This window comes from Curcuma longa, chromosome 11 (assembly GCF_044706935.1).
Source record: "Curcuma longa cultivar G26 ecotype Majalengka, Jawa Barat chromosome 11, ITB_CL_G26_1.1, whole genome shotgun sequence".
Lineage (NCBI taxonomy): Eukaryota > Viridiplantae > Streptophyta > Magnoliopsida > Zingiberales > Zingiberaceae > Curcuma > Curcuma longa.
The window spans coordinates 22,933,810-22,961,408 of record NC_133871.1 but is presented as its reverse complement, the minus strand read 5'-3'; the positions used below and the strand labels follow the sequence as shown (position 1 = coordinate 22,961,408).

The 27,599-nt window shown below is 33.8% G+C and overlaps 3 protein-coding genes across 4 annotated transcripts; 1 reads left to right on the top strand and 2 right to left on the bottom strand.

Moving 5' to 3' along the window:
• Positions 1-535: 535 nt before the first annotated feature.
• Positions 536-4,918, bottom strand: LOC141840602 (uncharacterized). The gene is made up of 3 exons (XM_074728642.1): positions 4,642-4,918; positions 3,785-4,049; positions 536-1,029 (listed from the first exon to the last, which is right to left on the bottom strand). The coding sequence occupies exons 1-3, from the start codon at positions 4,898-4,900 to the stop codon at positions 798-800; spliced, it is 756 nt and encodes a 251-aa protein (XP_074584743.1). The 5' UTR covers positions 4,901-4,918; the 3' UTR covers positions 536-797.
• A 5,056-nt stretch (positions 4,919-9,974) lies between these two features.
• On the bottom strand, positions 9,975-10,769 carry LOC141838334 (uncharacterized). Its single transcript, XM_074725775.1, has one exon. It carries the CDS (start codon positions 10,767-10,769, stop codon positions 9,975-9,977), a length of 795 nt encoding a protein of 264 aa, XP_074581876.1.
• A 955-nt stretch (positions 10,770-11,724) lies between these two features.
• On the top strand, positions 11,725-27,077 carry LOC141839545 (leucine--tRNA ligase, chloroplastic/mitochondrial). 2 transcript variants are annotated; one of them, XM_074727319.1, is made up of 20 exons: positions 11,725-12,081; positions 13,354-13,498; positions 13,569-13,625; positions 14,395-14,514; positions 14,638-14,742; positions 14,880-15,103; positions 15,198-15,264; positions 16,315-16,469; positions 17,714-17,975; positions 18,121-18,315; positions 19,549-19,628; positions 20,286-20,348; positions 20,428-20,509; positions 21,363-21,440; positions 21,512-21,613; positions 21,709-21,881; positions 21,963-22,140; positions 23,702-23,779; positions 25,503-25,634; positions 26,706-27,077. In XM_074727319.1, exons 1-20 carry the CDS (start codon positions 11,756-11,758, stop codon positions 26,937-26,939), a joined length of 2,856 nt encoding a protein of 951 aa, XP_074583420.1. In that variant the 5' UTR covers positions 11,725-11,755; the 3' UTR covers positions 26,940-27,077. The 2 variants fall into 2 exon arrangements, with proteins under 2 accessions (XP_074583420.1, XP_074583421.1); XM_074727320.1 differs by lacking the exon at positions 21,363-21,440.
• The last annotated feature ends 522 nt before the right edge of the window (positions 27,078-27,599 follow it).

Below are 27,599 nucleotides of genomic sequence, written 5' to 3'. Positions count from 1 at the left end.
TTCTTGTATACGTTTACTTTATTCCAAAAATACAAAAGGCAAAATAATAAATATGATGATTAAATTACTGAATTCAGTTTTAACCAAAAATAATTGAAGAATCCAAAAAATAAACCATAGATATTTAATCAAAATAGTCTTCAAAGTTTATTGTGAAATTCAAAAAATTCATTATCAAAAAGGAAATATAGCATTGATGCATCAATAAAATTTCACACTTGGCTAGATATGGTTGGAGATAAATAGAAAAATAAATAAATCATGTAATGCCATTTTATTTTCTTTCTTTCTTTTTTGATAAGTGCAAGACAATTAAGAAGTTTTCAGAAAAAAAAAACTCACTTAAAGTCAAATAAATCATTTTGGCTAAAGAATAAATCATATCCACACTTTTCTAAATATCAATTAGAATATTAAATATTTAAGGAAACAAGAATCACTTTTTGATTAAAGACATCAAAATATTCAAACAAGATATCTTGATAGCCTTTCCTTTCACTTCAATCATATCATGCATATATAACAGAGGGAAACAACAACAGCATAACTACTCTCCAGCAACAGCTGGTTTATGTTTAGATTGGTTATCTGGAAAGCCAATGATAGTGAATGAGAGTTTCACATGATAAAATGGTTCAGATGAGCAATATGGATTAGAGGTTCCAATAAAACTTACATGATTTACAGACTTGGCCATCAGCATGGCAATAGTAACAGACAAGGGTATCCCATGAAACAAACTACTGTGACATTCGAGGAGGAACAGTCGACGACTAAGTACACTTCCAGCAAAAGCATCACATGTAGGACCTGGAATCCCATTTATCTCCATACCTTCCAAGTGACAACCCCATAGCCGGTACTTCCGTTAAGTGAAGAGGATCAGGCTCTATACCATAATCAGTTAAAGGCCTATGTTCGAGAACATTATCATGCTCCTGCACAAACTCTGGAATCTCCAATTGCCCTTTCTTAATATCATCCCATAAATACTGCAGCCGGCTGACATATTTGATTTTCCAGTACAATCTATAAGGCATTACAAGCATACCATTAGCATATGGAAAAAGCTTAAGCAATCCAGGACAGATAAAAACCAAGAGATGAGACTTGTATCAGTTTGATTTTAGTCTGCAGAAATAATCAAGTGCTAAGCCACAGAAGAAACAAACTAAGGATATTATATTGTAATCCTTCTAGAAGGAAGACATCAGTTTGTGCTCGATGGAAGTATCAGAATGGAGTACAGAGACTATTTTGAATGTATCAACATATACTAGATTTCAAGCAACGAAGGCATCGGTTTGTGCTCCAATATCAAAGTGAAAGAACCATTTCAAATTGATGGTAGATCAAGCTTTCACTTGGCCCAACTGTAGCTGAACTTGAGGCACTACATATCTGAAAACTGAAACAAAATAGCATCCGGCAGCTGTTTGGCAATTCCTAATTCTGAATTGAACCGCAGTAGGGAATGTAAATCTGGCATGTCTTAGCTAATCAAAAGTCAGAACCTTATTCGCAACTAGTGACAATCTTGTTGTTTTGAGTGCATATCACTAAAATTTTAATTTAGCTCACAGTCTAGCTAATTGTGTATGGCTGATATGAAAAAGATTGGCCCTACAATTTAAACTTGTTCGGTTTACAGATTGGCATTTCTCAGAAAAAAAAAAAGATAAATGAATATAAAAAAATGAAACTATCGAGCACAGTTCCATAGCTTGAAGGAACAGAGTTGAACCTTATTTTCTGTTGATACTGTACATCGAAAACATTTCATAGATCATGTTACATGAGTCCTCTTAGGGTCTTTACCTAAGGGAAAGCTATTCAACCGTGGACTGGCAGCTGGGCACTAACCCTTATGTAAGGCAAAGTTTTGCCTCGTTTTGATTCTAACACCACTCAAATGGCTAAATTTTCCTCTCCTACCCTATAAAACATCCCTAACAACCTTTAAACACCAATTATTTCTCTACTGAGCATATTTAACACAAGGTTATGAAAGGTGTTTCTAGCAGATGGTCAAATCATTGTATAATGCAATGCGGTGTGTAGTATATGCAAGAGCATATGCAGTTTAGTATTAAAAAATAGTCTAATTAATAGAAATGACCAAATATAATAATATTTATCCAACAAAATATACATGAATACATCTTCTCAAGGGCAATCCACAAGCATCCAAATAGAACTAAAAAAAAAGGTATTTCAAGAATGTTAAGCAGAAGACAATTAGGGTTGAAATTGTGTTGTTAACTAGATATGATGCAAGTGCTTATTCTTAGGAGTATACTCTATACTTGGATCAACACTTCCTAAGCCATGTAGACAAACCTATATACTAATCAATAAATCTCATGTATGTTCCCACAGAGAAAATATATGTCTAAAGCACATATATAACAATACATGCATATTTATTATTAACATGCATATAATTAATATGCAAAGTTTTATCACTACAAAACTTATGTTTAAACCAACCTTACAAGTGATATACTACCACATTTAGTGTTTCATAATTACAAGGATTAGTCAACCTTTTTTTTTTTGAAGAAAAATCAACATAAAACTCCTCATTAATATCTTTATCACTAAAAAAACAAACTAGTTTTTTTTTTTTGCCACATAAGAGTCCTGCCATGGGAGCACCCCTCCTAGCTGAGGGGTTTGACTGACCCAGCTAGGTGCCCAAACCACTTAGAGGGATTACAACCACCTAGAGGGCCCACATTATCTTATGTGTGGTGTTGTTTGTCGTCTGAAATGCCTAGGAGGCCACAAACTCTTTTTTAGAACATTGATTCAGCCCTATTGCTTCATTTGTAAATCAATCTAAAGTGAATTGGACTACAAAGAGCTATCTTATCTCCTTACTGTTTCGAATCCATAAGCACAAGAAGAGGGTCATTCAATTCAAGTATCAAGAACTTAAGTGCAACAAGAAGAATCACACTTGATTAATGAGCATTGAATCTCTTTCATGCATTTTTTAATCAAAATTCTGCAAATTTTGCGGGTCAGTTGATTGAATAAACATATCATTATTCAGGATTATTGAAAGCCATTCTATACTTAGTGCAAAAGGTTGTGCTAGGTGCAAGAGAAGAAGGCTTCAATTCCAAGGAAAGAGAATGGAGATGTTATGGTGGTTTATTTGCCTGTTTTGTGTACTGTGCAGTGGGCCAGTGGCATGCCTACCATCTATTATATCCTACAATTTCATCATGAATTGGGAGCACTACCAGGTTATAAAGCAACATAGGACGAGGGCTTTCAAACTCCAAGGCAGACAAAGAGGCAATATTTAGATTCAGTTTTCAACAATTGCCTCGCTAAAAATAATCAATATGATAGACACCTTAAGTTTCTCTGTGAAACTATACAAACCATCCAACAGGGTGATGATTAAATTAAATAATGTGGCTAATTAATAATTTGGACAGGAAGGCTACACCAATAGTGCTCATCAAGGCACTTAGGTTTGCTAATACTTAATGCTAGCATTTATACGGGGCACCTCTGCCTCAAGTAATGCCTTTCTATAATCTAAATGCCAAACTGAGCAAGAAATTTGGTCTTCCAAGTCCTACACTATTACAACATTTACCAATGAGGTACTTATTTGTCCTTGAGAAGTATGAATTAGGAAGATAAATACTGGAGTTAATTCCTAAAACATCGAGAAACAAGCAAGAGAAGGATGCCATTCAAGGATGATCACACATTATAACTATTTGTCTTCGTAAATTGGAAATATAATGTAGCATGTAGTTACCCTCCACTTAAGAAGAGGCGTCCAAGTGTGGCTAAAACAAGTCTGGAACGCAGTCCTGGGTGCAAGAAATAAACAACTTGTAGCCTATCCTTGAAATCTAACGGAAGTTCTTCATATATCCACCGCATGATGGATATTCCAGGATTGTTATCTTCTGACTGCACAGTGCTGTGCATGTATACTATACAGAATGGTTCTTCCGTTAGTTCTGTGATGAACTTATGAAACACATATCTCTTCAAACGTTCCCCATCTATAACTGCAGCTGCAAATACAAAGTTTACCCTTTTAAACTTAAAAAAATCATATCTGCGATCATAATATTTAAAATATTGTATAATCCCTTTTAAATCTATAAATCCCGCATATATATCATCAGTATTCCAATTTTTCGATTCAAAGAAAATTCATACAGTGTTGAAAAAAAAATAAACTTGATAACGAAAATCATTAGTTACTATTTGAAGTGAGATAGATCCATCAATAATATGTGTGTGTGTATGAACACGAAATATGGATAAGTGTTTCAAAGACAAATCATACAGTGTTCGTAATAGAATGACAATATTGTTATAAGTTACTATTTGAAGGAGATATAAACTCAGCACTCATCAATGAAATATGCAAGATAAAAATGGTACTAAGCAAAAAGTCTATTGGTGAAACCTAACAGAAATTCGACAAATGAGACTTGAAGTTTCAAGATTTTTCGAATCAGATACTCTAAAAGAACTAATTACTAAAGTGTTTATAGAAAAAAAAAAAGACAACATCTTTATAAAAAAAAAAAAGAGCAAAAAATGAATAACCCTAAGTAGCAAATAACAAAGAAAGACGTTCAAGCCGTGCGAACGAACCAGGGAAATATTTTCCTACAATCCTGAGGATTCGGTTGCCGGCTTTGTCGGATCCTTGGAGACGAAAAGCCTGAAGAGCCTCTAGATCCGAGAAATCTTCGTCGGAGGAAAGATAGGTGAGACAGTCATGCCACGCTACCACGTCTTCGTCCGTCGCCGCCGCCTGGCGTTCCGTCGGCGAGAGTAAGGAGCGGGCGTCCACGCCGAGGTCCGACGCTAGCACCACCACCGAAAATTCTTCGCCGGAACTTCCAGCCATCCTGTCCCCGTACTTAGCTTTCTTGATTTTCAATAAAAAGATTCAGTCAACCAAACAGATTAAATAAAATAAGTGAAAATTTAAAATAAAAACTTCTTTTATTTTGATTATCATCAACAAGTGACAGTACATTATATTTTTTGTTTTTATTTCAATATTATTATTCTAAGTAAAATTATTTGAATACACCCAAGATCAAAATTATTATTAATTATAATTAAAAAATAATTTTGATTAAAACTATTACAATATAAAATAATTTTTTATTAAACAAATAATTAACAGTTTTATTTTTTTAATTATTTTTAAATAATTTTAGTCGAAATTTTATATTAATTGTGATTAAAATTTCTGCTCTAGAGTTAAAATAAAATACTCTTTTATTTTTATAAATAGGACGCCCTTTTTAATTTTTTGACTAATAAATTTAATTTGATATAAATTTTTTAAAAGTTAAATTAAACAAAACTAAAACTCAAATAAAATTTCCAATTTAATTTCATCTTGATTCAGATTGAATTAAATACATCCAATTAATATATTTTAACGACTTTATTGTTAAGTTACCTGTCAAATTACATCATCATATCATAAATTTTTTTTTTTGTATAAATCTTATACATACTAAATAGCTTATAGTTTTTAATCTATAGTCAAATTTGTATAAAGACTTCTCATGATTTTATGAAGTGTTTTAAAGTTTAATATTTCATACTTACATGTATAAATGTATTTATTCTTTCATTTAAAAAAAGGTGGAGAAAAATCTTCAAATCACATTAATTATATTATTGTTGTTTATAATTATGATTAATTATTGTAGTTTCATTATATATATTATTCAGGATGACTTATAAGTATAAGAAAATCATAGATTAATGATGAAATTTTTCATGATTAATTGATCACTAAAAGAATTTAACGAGCGAATTAATATGTCTATGAATTCGGTTGCTAATGAGTAGCGATCGGCAACCCAAATAAAATCATCTTCAAACTTTAACTATTGAATTTAAATTTTATCTTTAATTTAATAATCAAATTTATTTTTATTAAAATTTAAATTCAATTATTAAATTAACGATGAAATTATATATATATATATATATATATATATATATATATATATATATATATATATATATATATATATATATATATATATATCTCGCTATTTATCTACTCTGTCAATTTAATATATTTTTAATTTCCATTTAAACATGCACAATTTATACATCAAATTCAAATAACATTTACAAACTAAAAAAATATTCATCAAAATCACATTATAAATACTTATCCAAAAATATTCATATTTCTAAAATATAAAATATAATACCATTACAAAAACATTCTGCTAAAATACAAAATATAATCACGTTATACTGTAGCAAGTTTAATTCCATTATACATCCATCGTTAATTTAACAATTAAAAATTCATTCGGCCGTTAATTTAACGATCAAATTCGATCACTAAATTATTTTACTTTTATTATTATTTAATTTTTTAAAACTATAATTAACTACAAAATTTATTTTGACCATTAATTAAATTAAAAATAAAAAATTAATATTTGATCGTTGGTGATAAAAATTAATTCGATCGTTAATTTTATGATTAAAATTTATTTCATTTTTAATTAATGATCAAATTTTAATTCAATCGTTAATTAATTATCAAAATTTTTATTTAGTGGTTAATTAATATAAATTAAAATTTAATGATTTAATTATTAATTGATAGTTTTGTTGAAGTGTTATAAAATTGAAAAACACACTGTCCTCTAATTGGAATAGAAGAATTAAATAAATTTTTAAAAATTTTACGTTGTTCAAAATTAAAATTTATGAAGTAAAATTATTTATTTCAATTAAATTGAGTTTGAATTAGAGATTTTAAAATTGAATTAAATTTGAACTGAGTTACCGAACTAAATTGACTCGGGCGACTGAACTCAATTGAGTTAGGGTTTTGGGTTTCTTTTTCTGCGCCTGTGTGCCGTTTTCGCTGAGCCGTTGCATTTACTCGTGCAATGCCACCCTCCCTTCTTGCTTGCCGTCGCGGAAGCCGGTTTTTGGTCTTCGTGCTTCCCCTGCCCTAATCTCCGTAGATCAGTCTTATTCTGCGCGGCTCGAGCAGCCGTTGGTCGTGCAGCCGCCGCCGCCGCCGCCGCCGCCGCATAGTGCTGCCATACAGTAGTCGAAGCGGATAGTCACCCTCCCATATCTACTATCATGTAAAGGGAGGAGACAAAACCCTTGGCCAGCAAATCGTTGGTCCTTGCCGTAAGCGTCCAATGGTGACAGATCATATTTTCCCCTGGGATAGTTCAAGTTTTATTATATTGTTTTGTTGCCGTGCTAACCTTGATTTTTAGGTCTAAGATTGAAACTCAGAGCTATTATTAGAGGTGGCAGTCACTCATCGGGAATATCTTTGGTAATTGAGATAGACTCTTACTCTTGTTTTGTTGTGGTCAATCTCTAATGGTAGTGGGTTTGGGTGTATAGAGGCCGTTGAGGATATAGAAGAGGAAATTCAATCTTATGACATCAAATTGGATTGATGATATTGTGACGATTTTATGAGTTTGTATTCCATTAGGAGAGGTGATCGAGGTTGTATAGAAAATCATGTGTAATCTATTAGCTTGAGAATAGTTTGTTCAAATAGGATCAAATCATGGATTGAGATTGTTTTAATTGGGAATTTTGAACAATATCCTATCTTTGAGGTGGCTTGTTAATATAATGGAGCAGGATATCATAGAGAGTTATATTATTGTGTTGTCTCAGTGGTAGGAAGCTTGTTGATCTATCTACTTATGGTATTTTACTGTCGTTGTATTCATATACCTATTTCTTCCTTGTATTGTTGATTTTCGATGATTTGCATATCTGAGAGATCATATGATGTGTGTTTATGCAATTATGTAGTGGTAACATATTATACATTATATCATAGTTTAGTATCTATATAGTTATCTGCACACAATATTATGCAGTGCATATATGATGATTTGTGTGGTTGGTTCAATATGATATCGATTTAAGTGTTCAGCATGTAGTGATGTAGACTAATCATGTTGTTTTTGGATGAATAGACTAATGCAATTATTTATTTCCATGAGAGATGATATATACCTATGAGTAGGTAGTTAGATTCATGGTCTTAGGTTAAGACATGGTGGTTATAGAACATAACCTAACATAACACTTAATATTCTACTTGTGGATGAGGGCTTTTCATGAATGATGACTATCAAGGATAAGCCTACAGTGAATGTTGATTTTAGCGTGGATAGGGGTATTAGGCTGATTCGATTGTGCCATGACCGGCCTTAGGTTGACTGTGATTTGTTGTTTGCTTTGGAAAATGACCTGTAAATGAATCCTTTTATCCAATTACTGCAATTACAATTACTGTTAAATCTATCTTGCTTCTAACGACGTTGATTGGCTTGATTTTCATGAAATTCAGTTAGCTGCTATGCGCCTTGTTTTGTAATATCAGTTGTTACATTTATCTGATTCTAGAATCTTGTAATTATCTTGCGCATATATATTTGACTTAGCACTATGCTAGTACCATGCAGGGGCACTTGAAACTTATAAATTCATGAAATTTTGTGTTATGCTTGTTTTCAATGTGCCTGATATTGTCCAATTGAACTTTTTTTCATTCATCTGACTGGTTTTTACTCCCAGGATAGTTAAAATTATTAACTGATGCAATTTTTTCATTTATTTGATGAAAGGTGCTTCCCAATATTTTTTGTTACAGGATAATTGTAGTGAGACAAAATCATTCAAGTAATGATAAAAAAAGGGATTCTGTTATTGTTTTAGGGAGGGAGAGTGGTGTCTTGGACTAGAGTAAATCTGCAATTTAAAAAAATAATTTAATGTTTTCTATGTAGGTTCACTTTCTCCTCGACATTCTATTCTTTTCATGATCTATCTATTAAAAGTTTTTTCTAAAATTTTGTTAATTGTAATTATGCATTGTGGTTTCAGTTTGACTGATTTGTTGAACCTAGGAGTAAATCTGTAATGGTCATTTTGTTTCTCTTTTTTATTTTGTTATTACATGGTTACCTTTATCTGCTCTAATTCCTGCTGTTAGAGTGGGTTGCTTCTATGGTATAATTTACTATCAAAACTTTCAAAATTATTGCTTATTTCTGAATTATCTGCATTTTTATCCTGGTATTTGTATACAAGCCTGATGATTTTTTTTAAGAATGGATATCCGAAGATGATCTTTGTTGAAGTCTGATTAATTTTGGACTCCAGAGGTCAACTTTGTGGATTTTCTTTAGCATATGAAGGCTTTCATGGTGTCTTCTTTAAAAATGCATTTGTTGAGGTCTGTCTCATTAATTTTCCTAGCGGGATCTCTTGTTCCTTAGTTTAATGCAGATCCATGCTGCAAACTATGATAGCATGCTGTAACTTTGGGACATAATTGAGTCGATTACGAGGACAGACTTAAGTGGACATAAGTTGAATCTTCGATGAAGTTGAGATAATATTTTTTTTCATCATGGTTAATTGTAATTTTTTGATTTACTTTTTCACATATGATCGTAGAGTTTGATGTTGATAGAGTGATAAATTTCATTTTTTGTTGAAATGATGGCATGATGTATCTTTTCATCCAATTGTTTGATTTACAGTAGTGAAAATATACTTTAAACATGTCTCATTTACCTCACTGTGAAAGGGGGTTTGTACATTTAGAAGGATATATATATATATATGCATTATGAGATTTCGAAATAATGAAGTTATTTTGAAAAGCTCGTTTTTTGCTTTCTTAATTCAACCAAGTAGCAAGAATCTTAACACCAAAAATAACCATTGCGCATAGCGATGAGCGCCAATCCTACGAACGTACACAAGATACTGCTGCCAATTAAAAGAAGCAGAGATCTCTGACCAAAAAACTTAGAAATTCGTTATTAGGCCGGGAAAACCCCAATAAGTGTTTTTGATATACAACATTTAGTATATTTACTAAAAAAAGAACCACAAAATTTAGGACCAACATATTATATATATATTCATACCTAGAAGCTCAACTTGGCCAGTGCTTCGAGGCTGGGGAGCTCACCGTCGTCGAAGTCGCCGATGTCTGGAATGTCAAAAGAAATGTTATCATTTAGCATATCGGTCATGAAGAAAGGCTCCAATTCGATCCCCAACGACTCGTCTAACAGCCAAGCCACTGAATTCACGTTCTCCGACTTTGCCTCGGCGGCCGCATCCTGGGCTTGGTCGGAGACTACATCGAGGACCGACGAAGGAGAAGCTGGCAGGACTGCGGTATTTGAGACGGAAGCTGGCAAGCCACTGTCGCCGGAAGCAGCGGTCAGCGCCTTCTTCTCAGCCTGGAGAAAGCGAGCTGCTGCATTGTATGCCCTGGCGGCGTCCTCTGCGGTGTCGAAGGTGCCGAGCCAGACGCGCGCCCGGCGGATGGGGTCGCGTATCTCGGCCGCCCACTTCCCCCACTGCCGCCGCCGAACTCCCTTATACCGGCGGTTAACCGCGCAACCGTCCGCGGCGTGGGGCGTGTCCTTGGCCTCGCCCTTACGTGGGCCTCTGCGTGTAACCGCTTTCCTGGCGTTCTTCCCACGAGCAGTCTCCTCCGACGGAGGAGACAATGAGGGTGTGATTGGCAGCGGGATCTCGATCGCCGCCTTCCGGCGACAGCCCGCGGTGGCGATCTCTGCCTCCTCGTCGCCGCTCGACTCGGTCAGGTCCAGGTCATCGTAGATCACGCGGAGTACTCTTCGGCACGGCGACTTGTCCTTTCTCGAAACCTTTGCTCGGCATTTCCCCAACCGCTCCTTCAGGTCTATCATCACCCTTCGCAAGCCCCCCTCCTCCTCATCCACCACCTCGACCTCTTCGATCTCTCCGGCGGCGATCGGAAAGACGACGCACGATAAACCCGCCAATATCTCGACGAAGCTAAAACCCGAAAACGGAGGCGGAGCAATTGACGCAGTCGTCTATTTATACCAAGGGAGAAACCGACATAATGGGAGAATTAGCCATGGCGTCGATTCATCGTCGTCGATCTCGAATCGCGGACTGGATCAACGACAGACACTGAATCGGGAAATAAACACAGAGGCGCAGTCAATAAATACGTGGGTTAAACGGCACCCGTCGGCGGTTAAGAAAGAGGAAACAGAGTAATAAATAATGACATAAAATCTGCGATTAATTGATAGATTGTAACAGCAGTTAAGGAAATTTGTGGACCTTTATGGAAACAAATACGTTGATTTGGGAGTCTCTCTTTGTTGCCAGCCAATATCTCCTTTGTCAATCTGTAATATAACATAAGCCTTGATTGTGTATCCATCTTTGAATTAAAGTATATAGAAAACCAACGAATTAGAGTAGTTATTTTATGGAAAAAGAAAATGTCAATTTTTAAGAAATTGATAGGAGAAAAGTAAATTGGCTAAAGAATTTACAAAACACTTTTAATAATTAGAATCCTCAGAAAGGATATTTTTAAAAAAAGTTTAAAGAAATATCTTATTTCAATATTATTATAGTAATTATCTTTTTAATTCTTGTGGATATATATATTTTAGGGAGTAAAATAGAATAAAGATAATACAAAAATATATATACCAAATATAGTTATCAACTAAATATAAAATAAATATATTTAATATTTTATGAGAAATGGAACTAATTATTTCTCGAAATTATATATATATACAAAAAATCGAGGGTAGCCGCTGCCTTTACATTTCCCTCTTATCTCGATATCCATTCAGACTCTGGAGTTTTCCTCGAGCTCGTCGTTGGGCTTTCTTCTCCGCTCCAGATGAGAATGCAAACGCAAGCACAGCAGCGAGCAGCTTTAAGATTCAGAGTTCTCCCTTCGACCGCCTACGCTCCTCGCCTCCCCTTCGTCGTCTTCTTCCCACGAAACCGATGGCCTGCTCGTGTGTGGTGCACGGCCGCGGAGAACGGCGGCTTCCTTGGCGGGCAGAAGCAACCTCAGACGCCGCATAAGAAGGCGTACCCTTTCGACGAGATAGAAACTCGGTGGCAGCGCTTCTGGGAGGAGAATCACACGTTTCGAACCCCTGAGGTGGTCGACACTTCGACGCCCAAATGTTACATTCTCGATATGTTCCCCTACCCTAGGTATTTCCTTCGATCCACTCAAAATAAATGCTCCAAAGTGACCATTTGACCCGAAACGTCTCAGTTAGATAATTCTCTTTCCCTGGTTGCCTTAAACATGTTTAAAAAAATTTGTAGGCATTCTTTTGTTCTTAGTTAAACTAGTTCCCTTCATAGTGGTGAAAAATAACTGCAGGCAGATTGCCTCTTTATCACGGTCTTATCATTGTATGGACTTCATGAATCCTGCTAAATCTAAATTATAGTGCGATCAATTGTTGATAAAAATTCAAAATTGTCACTCTATATCATAGTTTTATCATTTTATGAGCTCATGAGAACAAACATAATTTGGGAAGGGTTCATTGGTTGATTTTAATTTGGTTCTACTTACGTTTTATTTGGTATGTATTCAATTTAGTGTGATAGACAGCTTTCTTTATCATCATTTGCACAATAACTTGATAGATATAAATGGATTTTAGTAATCACTAAGAAATAGTTGCATACTAGAATACACAATTTGTTATTTAATATTCCATGATGCTCATCATTGCCCATTGAAAGATTCAGATCTGTTTCAGAATTTCCATTTAAATTTTTTTATTTTTATCAAATTATGTATTTTTTTCTTCAATTATTATTTTTGAATATTAACTAATACTGTAGATTTATTTGCCATATTGGCTGTGTAGGCATTTTTTTTTATTCAAGCACTCTTCGAACCCAGGCAATATCAAGATTATATGGTTTCATTAAAATGAAAATTTAATGTTGCCTTTTGGATTTGACTTGCTAGAGAAACTTCAATGTGTTTGGCTGTTGGCATTTCTTTACTAACCACCCAGACTGACAGCCATGAATAATGGACTTCAATTATTTGATTTCCTTTAGAAAATTCCAATAAGAGATGGCTGGAAGCTGGATGCAATTATGGAGAAAATTGAATAAAAATCTTCCTCTATGTCATGATCCTAAGTAAGATTCACCAAAATACTTGTTGCATGTACTTGGTTGACCTCATGCATATAACTTATAAATAGACATAGAAGCATAAGACATCAGCCAATATTTAACTCTTTAACCTTTCAATAGATGCAAAAAATAGTCTTTTCTCAACCTAACGTTATTGAACACTTTTGCACTGGGTTTGCACCCTTGGGTGCAAACTTCACAAATTTCCTCAGTTATCATAAAAAATACTATCATATAATGGTTGTCTCTAGATAGCATATTAACAACAGATATCTTTGTGCATGTATCTTTTACTAATCAAAGTAATATATTGCTTAGTGGGGCTGGATTACATGTTGGTCATCCCCTTGGATACACTGCCACTGACATACTCTCAAGATATAAGCGTATGAAAGGCTTCAATGTTTTACATCCAATGGGATGGGATGCATTTGGTCTTCCTGCCGAGCAATATGCCATCGAGGTTTGCTAGCAATTTCTGTGACAAAATTACCTCATGTACTTAGTCTTGTTAATCTTTTTACTTTTTGTAGACTGGAACCCATCCAAGGATTACAACCAAGCAAAATATCGAAAGATTTCGTACCCAGGTACCAGTAGGTTTCTAGGGCAGTCATTGTATGTCTTCTACTGACTTACAAATTTTGAATGAACTTTCCTATTTTAGTTTACATTTTACTAGAACTGAACCTCTCAAATGTTCTGTCATGAAATCTCACTAGGCAATACAATACATATAACAGTTTAGGTAGGCATTAACCATCTTTATCCAATAAATTTTAAATATCATAATTTATCATTTTCCTGTTACAAAATCTGTGACAATTTGTTTAAGAAAGGACTTTTCTATTGTGACTTAAGGTTCATATATCAAACACAAATATGTTTTGGCACCCATGCCTATATCTTTATCTTTTGGTTGAAAATTTCCATTTAATTGAGGTAACATGTCTGTTGAAGGTGACTTTACTCGTTCTTCATACAAATTATAGGTACCATAATCACCTAATTCTTTTACTTATTCAAATATGAGTTTCGATAAGTTAAACTTCATATGAGACCCCCCACATCTCTTCGGTGTATTTTTTTTCTTTTTGCCAAAATGTCATTGTGGGCCATCAATATGTGATGAGTCATTTCCAACTTAGAAATGACCTTATTTTTTTACTCAAAAAATATCTAAACACTTCACATGAGACTCCAAAAATCCGCTAGTATACTTTCTAGCTAAAATTGATTTCTTGTTGATTGGTCTGTGAACACACAGTGGCTTGATTCTGACAATGCACTTCAAATTGTTCTTTTGTTTGTTTGTTTGAGCCACTTATTTGTTAAGCAGTTTGTCTTGTTGATGGATAGCTCAAGTCATTAGGTTTTTCGTATGATTGGGATCGTGAACTGTCAACCACTGAACCTGAATACTATAAATGGACACAGTGGATTTTTCTTCAACTGTTTAAGAAAGGGCTTGCATATCAGGTGAATTATTTTCTCAGTGAGTTGACACATTAGAAATTGAAGATTTGGTTTTTATTGATTTTATCCCCCACATGGATCCTATCAAACTATAGTAATTTTATATAGATTTTATTTTAAATATAGGCTGAAATACCTGTTAATTGGTGTCCTGCACTTGGCACTGTCTTGGCGAATGAAGAAGTGATCGATGGTGTTAGTGAACGAGGGGGGCATCCTGTTGTAAGAAGGGTATTGATGACCTTATTTTTTTTCCACCGGAAGTTGTCTGATATTTAAGCATTCATTGGAATCTTGGTTTCTCAGTTGCTAAACTTTATAAAACTGATGTCTTGTTGCTATTTCTGTTATCTTTTGACTCTGATCAGCCAATGCGCCAATGGATTCTCAAGATTACTGCCTATGCTGATCGCCTTTTGGAAGATTTAGATGACCTTGATTGGCCTGAAAGCATCAAGGAAATGCAAAGAAATTGGATAGGCCGATCTGAAGGTGCTGAGCTCGAGTTTCGTGTAGTTGATTCTGAAGGATGTGACCTGGGTCTAGAGTTATCTGTATATACAACCAGACCAGACACCATATTTGGTGTGACGTATGAAAAGTTTTTGTTTCTACTTTACGGTTTAATATTTAATCATCCTCAATCTCATTTTTCTTACCTTGAAATTGTTTTTCCATGTTTACAGATTTCTGGTTGTGGCACCTGAGTACCTGTTCTTGTCATCACTAGCATCCAAAGCCCAGCATGACATAGTATTTCAATTTGTTTTCTTGTTTTTCATTTTTGTTAATGCCATTAGTGATGTAGATTGGAAGCAAAATCGAAACTCACATTGAGGATTGATACCTTTAATCTCACACATACAAGTAAGGGTAATTTCCCTAAAAAGGCTCCTAGTTTTAGTTAAAGTTCTGCCCAGACCATTCTTTTTTTTTTTTTTTTTTACTGAGGCCCTTCTTGACCAAAATACCATCAGTCTAAACAACCCCAAAACTTCCCTGCTAGATAGTGTTTGTAAATCAAATCATGGGTCCTAAATAGCCATAACATGCAGTTTAAAAAAAAAAAACATTTTCTCTTGTTTTGGCACTTGGTCAAAACTTGGTTCTTGCTTCTGGTTCTGTATTACTTTTCCATATTTGATATGTGATGTTAAAGGTAGATTTAGTATTCTTAATATATGATGTGACCATTTGTTGCCCCTATTGGAAATTTGCACATCATTTCTCTATTTTGGCACTCCATGTTTTGATCAAAACAAAATTGAGTGCTGAAACAGACTATTTAATTATCATAAATCACATCATGAGTCTTAAATAGTCATAATGTGCATCTAATTCTTTTTCCCCTTTTTTGGCACTCAACTATTTATTTAGATTTGTTTTTCTTTTTTTATTGGGGGGTGCTGTGGTCTCAGCAAGGCTTTTTTTAAAAAGGTTCCTCAGTGATAAGGCCTTCTTAGGGCAATTTCCCTAGAAATAAATGAACTAAGTTATCTCATAGAGAATGAAAAACTTCTATTATGCAATGCCTATTAACATGAGCGGATTGAGTACCTTTTTAAATATTCTAACCCAAACAAAATTGAAAATAAACTAAATGTATTGTAAGAAAGAAATAACCTTATATGTAAAAGGACTCAGTCAGAAGGGAAACAACTAACTCTCCGAATAACACAGTTGCAATTTAAAACTGCCTCAATTTAAAATAAACTTTTACAAAATCTAAAATTTTTATAAATTAAATTCCTTGTTTGCATTGATCAGTGTCAATAAAGTAATGTTGTCAAATTACAATTGCAGGTGGAGCAATACAGGGAGGCTGCTTTGAGAAAAAGTGATCTTGAGAGAACTGATCTTCAAAAAGAAAAAACTGGAGTTTTTAGTGGTTCGTATGCTATGAATCCAGCTAATGGAGAAGTTATTCCAATATGGGTAGCAGATTATGTTTTAGGAAGGTTTATCTGGATATACTCTTTGTATATTAAATACTTTTTCCTTGAAAAGTTAATTCCTAACACTTGTTTCCATATTTAGACTACATTTTTATGCTAATGGGCCTAAGGACATCTTTATGTTTTCATGTACTAATGAAACGTGGTTAGTAATACCATCCAGGACTTTGACATTTTGAGCATAGGAGCTTGGCTAATTGAAATTAAGTGCAATTTAAGAACTTTTCCTCAGACCTAATAAGAGTTACAGAAATCTCCACTACAACTTTTCATCTGCCTCTCCTATCTTATGTCTGACACCACTTCCACTTGCCATCCTTAAAATATTTTAGAAATTGGATGTCAGATACCTAGATCCATACTTGAATTGGTTACTGAAACACCTAGATACCTATATTGGATACCTTGCGTGATTGTCTATCATATAGAAAACAAAGTATGTAATTCGCTAAACCTAATCATTTATGCTGTAGATGCTGAGTGTGCTAAATTCAAAACTTACAATTTGGATGCTTTAAGTGAAACTTTAACTAAGCTTACAATATGCTAAGCAACAATTCAACTATATATTCATCTTAATTTAGCTAAGTTATTTGAATAACACAATTGAAAAACAACTTTGAAAGGATCCTTAAATAAGTCAATTTGTAGATCTTTCAAAAATCCCAAGGAACTTTAGGCAAACCACAGTTTGCTAATCTTTAATTGCAAGAGTTACCTAACTGAAAGCCCATTATATGCATTTGCATCGTGACCAAACCCTAGTTCAGTTTTGTCCTTCCGACCAAGCGCAAAATCAATATTTTGCCTAATCTCAATAAACTCAAGCACTACAAAAAGCTCAAAACCAGTTTTCAAAACATAGAAAACAAAAATGAAAGACTGACAAAAGTATGATTATTTTGCACGGTCATTTTGACTCATTCTGCTTGCTCCATGCGTGCCTGATCATATAGTTGCTTTTCTTCTATTAATTTTCTGCATGCAACTGTCCTTATACTTCTCAAAGTTACTACTGTTAGAACTTCACTTTGAATTTTTGTTGTCTGCTAGAACTCTTTCTGGAACAAATCCTTTATTTATTGAGTTAATTACACCATTATTTGTATGGAAATTATTATGATTGGTAGTGCTACATCTATCTCCTATTTGTATGCCAGGGTTATTGATCAGTCATGGGCATTATGGTTTATGTAACTACTGCAATTATTCAAGTTGTAACTTTGGTTCTTGTATTTGATATGCAGCTATGGTACTGGGGCAATAATGGCTGTACCTGCACATGATTCTCGTGATCATGAATTTGCATTAAAGTATGATATTCCCATTGTTAGGGTTGTGATTGGTACTGATAAAAATCGTCATAATAGAGAACCATATGTAGATGATGGAATCATGATCAATTCGTCAAATTCATCCTCTGGCTTGGATATCAATGGTTTATCATGCAAAGATGCTGCTGCAAAAGTAATAAATTGGCTTGAGATTATTGGTCATGGCAAAAAAAAGGTCTCCCTTCCTTTTCCATTTCTACCAGAATTTAGCTTAGGGGCTATATATATATATATGTGTGTGTGTGTGTGTGTGTGTGTGTCTTTTTTCCTTCCACTGAGAATTTTTTTTTTTCCTTCCACTGACAATATTGGTTTATCAGGTAAATTACAAGCTGAGGGATTGGCTTTTTGCTCGACAACGCTATTGGGGTGAGCCTTTTCCTGTGATTTATCTGGATGATACTGGTGAAGTAATTCCTTTACCAGAAAAAGAGCTTCCTGTAGTACTCCCAGAGTTGGATGACTTCAATCCCACAGGAACAGGGGAACCCCCATTAGCAAAAGCAACTTCGTGGGTATGTTACGGAAAGATGGAAAAATAAATATCTACCTTGCTAAGTAGGAATTTGTCTCATACATTCCTGATTGCTTTTGCCTTGCCATTGTTGTTTGATGTAACTACCAAATGGTTTTATTCCTTTATTGACTGATTATCTGCAAGAAACTTTAAATGTGGATTGCCATTTTAACCACCAATATGTCACTACCATATGTCTGATGGAATATCCAGTTGCAGATTGTTTAAATCTTGTTACACTCGTCTGCTGTCAACCATCATGTGTTGACTTAAAGCAAGTTTGTCATTTACTTTTCATTCTTAATATTCATCTTTTAATAATAATAGCCATCTGTTGAGTTTTAAGCTTTGTTGAAGGAGGGATGCTCCATTCTCATTAGTCCCACAGACTAGTACGGTGGTCCAATATATAATATAAATATAAAATTTTGGTTTCTTTCTAACTCGAGCTGCTGGAGTAAGTGGCTAGTAAGCAGAACATACAGATTCGCTTTATAAATAAATACTTGTGGCTTTAAGTCATGATGGATATGAGAGGACATGCTGAACCTGAGATGCTTCATGCTCATTAGTCCATATTGAAAAGTCTAATAGTCCAGTATATAAATGTAAAATTCTTTTCCTTTTAACAACTCTCCCTTTTGGTTAAGTGGTTAGCCAATCAACTTTAACAAGCTTCAATACTCATCTTTTTCTTGTCTCATGAATTCATATAAGGACAACCATAAGCTAGTGTATCTCCATTCTTTTCTAGCAAACTCATGTCATTAAAAAATTGCAGAATTTATGCTTCCTTCCCATACTCTACAAAATTATGATATTTCTGTTTCAGCAATTACTTTTCAACTGAATTGTACTATATGTTAGCATTTATTTAATTGGATAGAGAAATATTGCAAAATCTCCTGCAACTATGTTAGGGTATGGGTATCTAACATTGGTGGGGATCCACATCTCTGACACGGTATTTCTAAAACTTTTACATGTGGTCAATAGAGATATGAGGTGTCCACTCGGTTTGTCTGCATCTAACATTGGTATTCTGTAGATGAACAGTCCTGAATGTCAAAGTCTGGAAATATGAGTTTTGTATAATGTTTCCATTTCCTTTTGTTACAATTATTTGTTCAATTTGGTTATATTATATTGGTTAATTCAGTGATACTGTCAAATAAATCTCACCTGCATATTATTATATATAGTTTCTTAGCTACGATCTCTTTGTAATTAGGTGAATACTGTGGATCCAATTTCTGGAAGGCCTGCAAGACGAGAAACGAATACAATGCCACAGTGGGCTGGCTCGTGCTGGTAAAGAAGTCTTTGTTTGTCTTACATGTAGCTCTTTCATTTTCCCCTCGTGATTGTGTTTCCATTTGTACTTAAAAGCCATACCTATTTCTGTTTTTTATATTGTTCTTTTGTATTTATCTTAAAGTCTAAGAAATGCAGTTGCAATATTATAAAAATATAAAGCAAATACACTCAACAAGTGGTATCTCATGGGAAAGTCCCAATGTTCTTCTACTGCCAGCATGCAGTTTCAGCAATAAAAGGTTAACATTTTTATCCTACATACAACAATAATTGTAAAATCTTTTCCATCTACATCTTTGTCATTTAGAGTCGGAGATACATGCTTATTGAGTTTCCACCGCTATCAGGAGAAAGTAGTAATCGGTAGAATCAATCTTGTCTGTCATTTGGTCCAATTAGTATATAATTAATATTTATGTTGTCACATACAGTTTCCATCATATGCAATCTACGAAAATCTTACAGGGTCTGACATTTCCTCATATAGAAATCACTCACATCTTCCTATCTCTTCCATTATTAATATTCTGCTTGTTGCTTGTCATCATACTATCACGCTTCAATAGTTTTTCTCTTTCTGCACTGTTTATGTCATCACAATATCTGTTATGTGTGAACCTTTAGAATTGTCTGATAAAGAGCTTTCATCAGGTATTATTTAAGATTTATGGACCCAAAAAATTCCAAAGCATTGGTTGACAAGGACAAAGAAAGGTTGTCATTCCTTCTGTCACATATTAATGTCTGTTAAGCTTGACATTGCCAATAATCTCCTATATTGTTTTAATCTTAGGTACTGGGGTCCTGTTGACATCTATGTTGGTGGAGCTGAGCATTCTGTTCTGCATTTGCTTTATGCTAGGTTTTGGCACAAGGTTGTTTTCATGATGTTGTTGATGAGAATTCCTTCTTGTTACAGTTTAGCAAGTTAATTTGCATGATAAAAAATTGCTGTTGTTTGATCATGGTTTGAATCTACATATTATCCCCAATGAAATGAAGTGATAATTGATGATATTTCATGTTTGAATGTCAAATATGTCAGGGTAAATCATAAGTTGCCTCCTAGTAGCTCAGGTGCTACGTCTGCAGAATGACATGGGTTTGATCCTGCTTGTACCATGTCTGAAATCTATAAGCTTAACTTTTAACATGCATGATAACTCAAAAAATAAGTTGATTTGCAAATGTGTAGCCCACAAGCCATCCCTTGTTCTGGCGTAATAGATGCACATAGTGGCACATAGTACCCAAATTTTGGGTTTTACCTAAAACATTTTTTTCCCAAGTTCTTCTAAATGTCAGTGTTTTACCAAACTTCTTGGACTTGTTCTTTTGATGAATCTTTTTTTATTTGGAAATAAAAATGTGTTTAGAGGTCAACAATGAGGCTTTTCTACATAGATTCTAGCACAAAACTAGTGGTTGCCGGTTGCAATTGGGAATAATCTATTTTCTAGCATAAGGTCAGAATGCTTGAACCCATATCTCCAACATCTGTTATTACCAACTTGTGCTTTACTACATTTATCTAAGATTGATTTTACTAATGCATTTCTTTTGTTCGATATTTTGTCTTTCCTTTTTCTGGTTGTCTTCTTAGATTAAATGCCTTCAGTTTCTTGAGCAAAGTTTCCTGTTTTGTGGGGTTGCTCTTACATGCCATGGATAAATTTCATTCAGTCTAAAAAACTGTATGCTAACAGTCTTTTGAACATTTATGTGCAGCTCCTGTATGATATAGGTGTTGTTTCTTCCAAGGAACCATTCAAGTGCCTTATAAATCAAGGGCTAATACTTGGCGAAGTGAGTAAAAGTTTGCTAGAAATAGAATTACAAAATTTTAATGATACAATATCTAATAACTCCTGCTATAGGTAGAGTATACAGCTTTGAGAGATCCACAAGGGAATTTAGTTTCTGCTGATTCAACCGTCATCAGAGATAATTATTATCAAGAAAAAGTACCTGTAGAGAAGGTATATTGCACCAATTTCTTATCTAACACAGATTCTGTGAGTTTTAATTCATCTTAGTTAAATGATGTTTTAAATCTAACGGATATCTATGTCAGGTGTCTAAAGTTGGTGATTTTTATGTTATAAAGGATAATCCTAGTATTCGTTTAATTGCTCGAGCCTACAAAATGAGTAAAAGTAGAGGAAATGTTATCAATCCAGATGATGTTGTTTCTGAGCATGGTGCTGATTCTCTTCGCTTATATGAAATGTTCATGGGTCCATTAAGGTAACTTCTTCTATAGTATTATTTGAACAAATACCTACAGCCAATATTTAAAAAGTTGATATGCTGATATTTTGCTTTTAGAGATTCAAAGACATGGAGTACTGGAGGAATTGAAGGAGTGCATAGGTTTCTAGCTAGGATTTGGAGGTTGATTGTAGGCCCTAATTTATCTGATGGATCATATAGCTATGGGTCAGTTGCCACTGATGATGAACCTAGCTTGGATCAACTGAGAGCTCTTCATAGATGTATTGCAAAGGTAAATTTCTTTATAGATCAGAAAGTTTTATAATGGTTCCTGCAGTTATATTGTCAAACTTTTATTTTGTTATATTTTTTCATGGTTATTTAACTTTGCATGGACTAATATGACTGAAGCGATTATGCATTTCCTTGTTCCTTAGCAATTTCTGTCATGGGTTTTTGATTGGTGTTGCAAGCAACTATTAGTGTTTTGTAATCAATGACTCTTGTCTGCTAGCAATTTCTTCAAGTCACATAGAAGACCTCACCAAACTAGCCTATTCTTGTACTCCATAGATTATTGGTTGGAAAAATTCTAATTCCATTTATTGTGTAAATTTAAGGATAGCAGTGAAAATTGGTATGGTCACAAGCATGCTATTATTAATACATATAAGCATGCACTCTCACAAGTCATATTAGCTATGCAAACAAAATGAATTTACCCATCTTGGCTTGTGAACCAGGAGATAAACTGTCCAAATGTTAATCTGGCTCAAAAATTATCTTGTGAGAAAAAACTTCATACATGCAATTGGTGTTGGGAAATTGACACTTTGGTTTTGGTTTAAGACCCTATATCTTTACATGACAGATGATGCTGGGATCTGTTATATATTATTAAAAACTACTGAGGCTGAAAAGATACTTGACATGACAGTATAGACTCTTATGATAAAATAAAAGGAAAAAACAAGAGGATAAGGATTCATGTGAAGTACAATATAGAAGAAAAACTTCTGCGAATATGAATAATCCTTGGTCTTGGCAGTGTTTTCTCATGTTATTTATAAGCTCTAATTTCATTTGACTTCCAGAAAAGATAAAAGATAGTGGCCATGTAATTATTCAAGGTGCATGCCATGTTTCTGTATGTCCATATGTGTATGCTAGTGTAGTTTTTGTCTGCCACTCTTTGGAGTTTGGGTTATGTAGCCACTTATCTTTTGATGCTTGTATTCCAATCTGAATTTTAAAGTATGCACAATTCTACATTTATATTGGCATGTATAGTGGTTAAATATATGGTGATTATCAAAGAGCACACTTAGAACTTTCAAATTTCCCAACAGGCACATCATATTTTGTAAATTACCCAAGAGCATATTTCATTCCCAAAATACCCTTTTGCTTCTCCAAATGCCTCCAAAACTTTCAAGAACATTTTTGATAACTTTCCACTAGTCAAAGTCAAGATGGCATAAACAAAATTTTAGAAGCATTGTGAATCCAATGGGAAACATCTTGATGACTTTCCAGTGGTCTTGTATTGTCATTTTGACAATGTAAAGGCTATGACCTTCCAAAAACACCTTAATAACCTGTCCATGTCAAGAAGCAACCACATAAATGGATTCCTCGGAGCACTGTGATTCTATTTGTTATCTCATATTGTCATTTTGACCTATGGAACACTATTAAGGTTTTCGCACATTAAGGTGATTTTGAAAAAAACACCTTGATATTAATACAATTATACATGATCATTTATTGTTATTTCATATTGTCAAAGTTTATTTGCACCTTTGGTTAAATATATTGAGTTAATCTTTTATTCATCATACTCAATGTTTCAGGTAACCGAAGAAATAGAAGAAACAAGGTTCAATACAGGAATCTCTGCAATGATGGAGTTCATAAATGCTGCTTACAAGGTTTATATAATTTTTGATGCATTGATTCAGTAACTAGCTTTGCAAGTTTGTTGAGGCACTTAGATATTCTGTCGATGCATGTCAGCACTGATGCTAAGTGATGACAAATCAAACAATAGAATAAAATTGTTAAGATTTTTAATTGGTTAGCTTAGATTTGTTTAAATTAATAGGTGAGGATGTGCTTGTTAATTGTAGTAAATGTTGGGAGATGTATCGATCCAGTAGATAATCTTATAGTCGATAATTTTACTGCTAAAGTTATTTTAAGGTATAAGTTTTAAAGGTTCTATAAATTTATTATTATGTTTTACTGAGTATTTTTGTGGCAAAACTAATCCTCATTTGTGCACCCTTGTGTTCCAAATCTTCGCTAGAGATACCCAAGAGGGTTTCTCATTCCCTATCCCATGCCAAGCTCTGTTAGGTTCCAACAACACAAAAATCTTCTCCACGTGTCTCTGCCCTTGTACTTTGTTGCTTGCAAACCTCTAGCATTAGCGGTAAATTCGACTCTTGTTACCTCAATAAATTGTTTCTCTTCTGAAATTTAATATCATTTAATTGTTGTTCAGTCAATCCTTTTGCATTGACTTAATTTTTCTCACAAAACCTTATTTTTCATCCAGTATGAAGAAAGAAATCTTTTGCTTAACCTCTTGTTGTCTCTCAAATTATCATGCTTTCAATCTGTCTAAAAAGGATCATCAGTTATGCAGTCTCTTTTTGTTCTCTAATTTACTCTATTTACTTTTTTTTTTTAACTTTCACTGATCCTCGAAATCAAACAATAGAATAAAATTGTAAAGATTTTTAATTGGTTAGGTTAGATTTGTTTAAATTAATAGGTGAGGATGGGCTTGTTAATTGTAGTAAATATTGGGAGATGTATTGGTCCAGTAGATAATCTTGTAGTAGATAATTTTACTGCTAAAGTTATTTTAAGGTATAAGTTGAGATTGAAAGTGGACTTCTACCTTATGATGCGAACAAGAAATCAAGATGAATTTTAAATTTTGAATTATAATTTGATTTTGGTAATTGTTTTATTTTAGGAGTTGAAAGATGGATACAATACTCTTTCCCGAGACTCCGCATTGGCGGGAGTTTCGTGTATCGGGCTGTCTTTTTTTTAGGAATAACTTTTAATTTTAATTTGGTTAGGTTTAAATGTGCATCTTTTAGTTTTATAAGTGCTCTTGATTTGGTATGAGTATATTGAGATTATTGTGTTTCTCAGTTAGTGAAATGTCTTCTATCTCTATGTAATAATCAATTTTCAGTTAATTGAAATTCACCTTTGCTTAAGCTCTATATGATATTCTCTTTTCTCTCTGTGAGATAGTTATCTCCTTAATTCATCAATTTCATCCTAATTTTCTATGTTATTTGAGTGTTTCGTATTTTATCAATTTGATATTAGAGCGTTTTTTTGCTACATCACGTATATTATAATTTTGATACTTAAAAAGAAAACTATCTTGTTCCCAAAACTCCTTGGGAAATTCTTTATTTGTTCACTTCTCCAGCTAGATCTTCTTGTCTAATACTTGGAGTTTCCATGGATTTGCTTAATAATACTTGCTGAAATCTACATATTGATACCCTGTTTTTACTTGAAAGCTGATTGATGTTTTCATAATTCTCCTCAATATACATATTGAATTATGCTTTCAATCAATAGCAATGTACCTAATCCTGTTTTATTGGATATATTTCCTAGTGGGATAACCAACCAAAATCAATCTTGGAGCCATTTGTTTTATTGCTTTCACCTTTTGCACCTCACATGGCCGAGGAACTTTGGTTTCGATTAGGACACCAGGAGTCTCTTGCGTACGAGCAATTCCCTGAGGTATCAATTTACTTCTCTTGTTTTGCACTTACATTTTAGAATTAAGCACAGTCATGGTTATTTGCATACTGCATGTAGAAGTTTAATGTAATATTGAATGACATTTGAGTTTAGATATCATGCATTTGACGTTGACATCTTGAGTAGACTGAACTTGAGTGCTGAAACAAAAGACAGTATTGTCCAATGCAAAAGAATTATTTGAATCCAGCCAATTCTAATCAATGATTATACGCAATGTATTAGCATTTCATCATGCGATACACCTCGTGTGTATTTATACAGAATCAATGCCATTGTCAGCCAATAATAGGGCTCAGGATCACTTGTATTCAGTTAATATTATTTTTCTCTTTCGGCGGATTTGAGTTACTATTGGTGCCACATATCACATGGTTGGCGATCAAGCAAAAGAACTGGAAGACCACACATATATTGGCCTTGTAGATGCACTCATATTTAACCAACTCTTGTACAACACAAGGAGTAGAGGATTAAAAAGTAAGTTCAAGGGAATAACCTAATGTTGCACCACTTGCTGACTCTCGTTTATGTTGAGTAACAGTATACAATAAGCTCTTAAAGGACTTCTGTTTTGCTCGCCACTACTGACCTACTTAAATTTTATCTACCATTCTGTTTTGAGCGTCTTTCATTATTTCAATTGTGAAATAATTGGACCATTTTAGCTGATCCAGCAATCGATATGCATAAGCATATGTTGCATCGAAACGAGTACAGACGTTCATAATCTAATATGTTACTCTTTCTTCTTCTTCTTTTTTTAATCTTTAGCATGAGAGAAATGTGAACTATGCGATTGTATCAAGTTGTTCACTGATTGTGGAAGTCCCTTGCTAATATAGCGTTTGGATAGAAATATTTTCTCAGTCAAGTCTAAAGCCACATAATCTAAATAGAACACTCTTATATCGTCTCTTTTCTATGTTGATTTTAGTGAAGCAATTAAAATAGGCTTTGAAAGGAAAAGGCAATGTTTTTCTTCATCCAATGTGACGTAAAAGACCAAAAAAATGAAAAATCTCTAATTTTATCTTTGATTTGGTACAGGCTCAAAATGAGTTCTTGAAAGATTCAATCATAGTGCTGCCTGTTCAGATCAATGGGAAAACTAGGGGCACAATCCTTGTCGACAAATCGTGCCCCGAGGATGATGCATTCAGATTAGCAACACAAGATGAGAAGCTTTCCAAATATCTATTAGGGAAGACGATAAAAAGGAAAATTTATGTTCCCGGAAGGATCTTAAATGTGATCCTGGACCAACAGAAGGTCAGTCAATGATACTCCCAAGTCTCAACAAGCATTTGATAGTTCTACAGTAGAAAATACTTCCTATTTTTTTTACTCCGAGACATATCATTACTTCATTATGCAACTGTGAGCAATATTATGGTTCTTCTGAATTGATAAAAAAAATTAAATTAAATTGTTTTTTTTTTGCGCTTTGTGTTGTGGATTCCTCTGGTGGAGTTAATAGAAGATAATTGTCAAGAAAATCTCAAGGAATGATAGAGATTACAAGAATACCTATTTGTTTGAACAATATTTAGACAATAAAAATTTTCCTTCAATATTTTGTATAAAAATCCTCAAGCTTAATTCAAATTTTAAGTAGTTTTAATTTATTAGATGTGTTGAAAAATGATTTGATTTTGCATTTTTTTTTGTACGTTTGGAATACAAATTTTTAAGTAGTTTTAATTTATTAGATGTGTTGAAAAATGATTTGATTTTGCAATGATTATCTCTTACCTTTTCTTTTCTTCTTCTTCAGCATCTCTTACCTCTCCTTGCTTGTGCATGGAGTGCCAGAATTCATAGAGATAGTAATATCTCAAACACAGAGAGAAAGAAAGAAAGAAGACAATGAGTAGAGCTGTGATTTGTAGACGTATTAACATTAAATTTAAAAAAAATCTCTTTTTACATTTGCTTATTTAT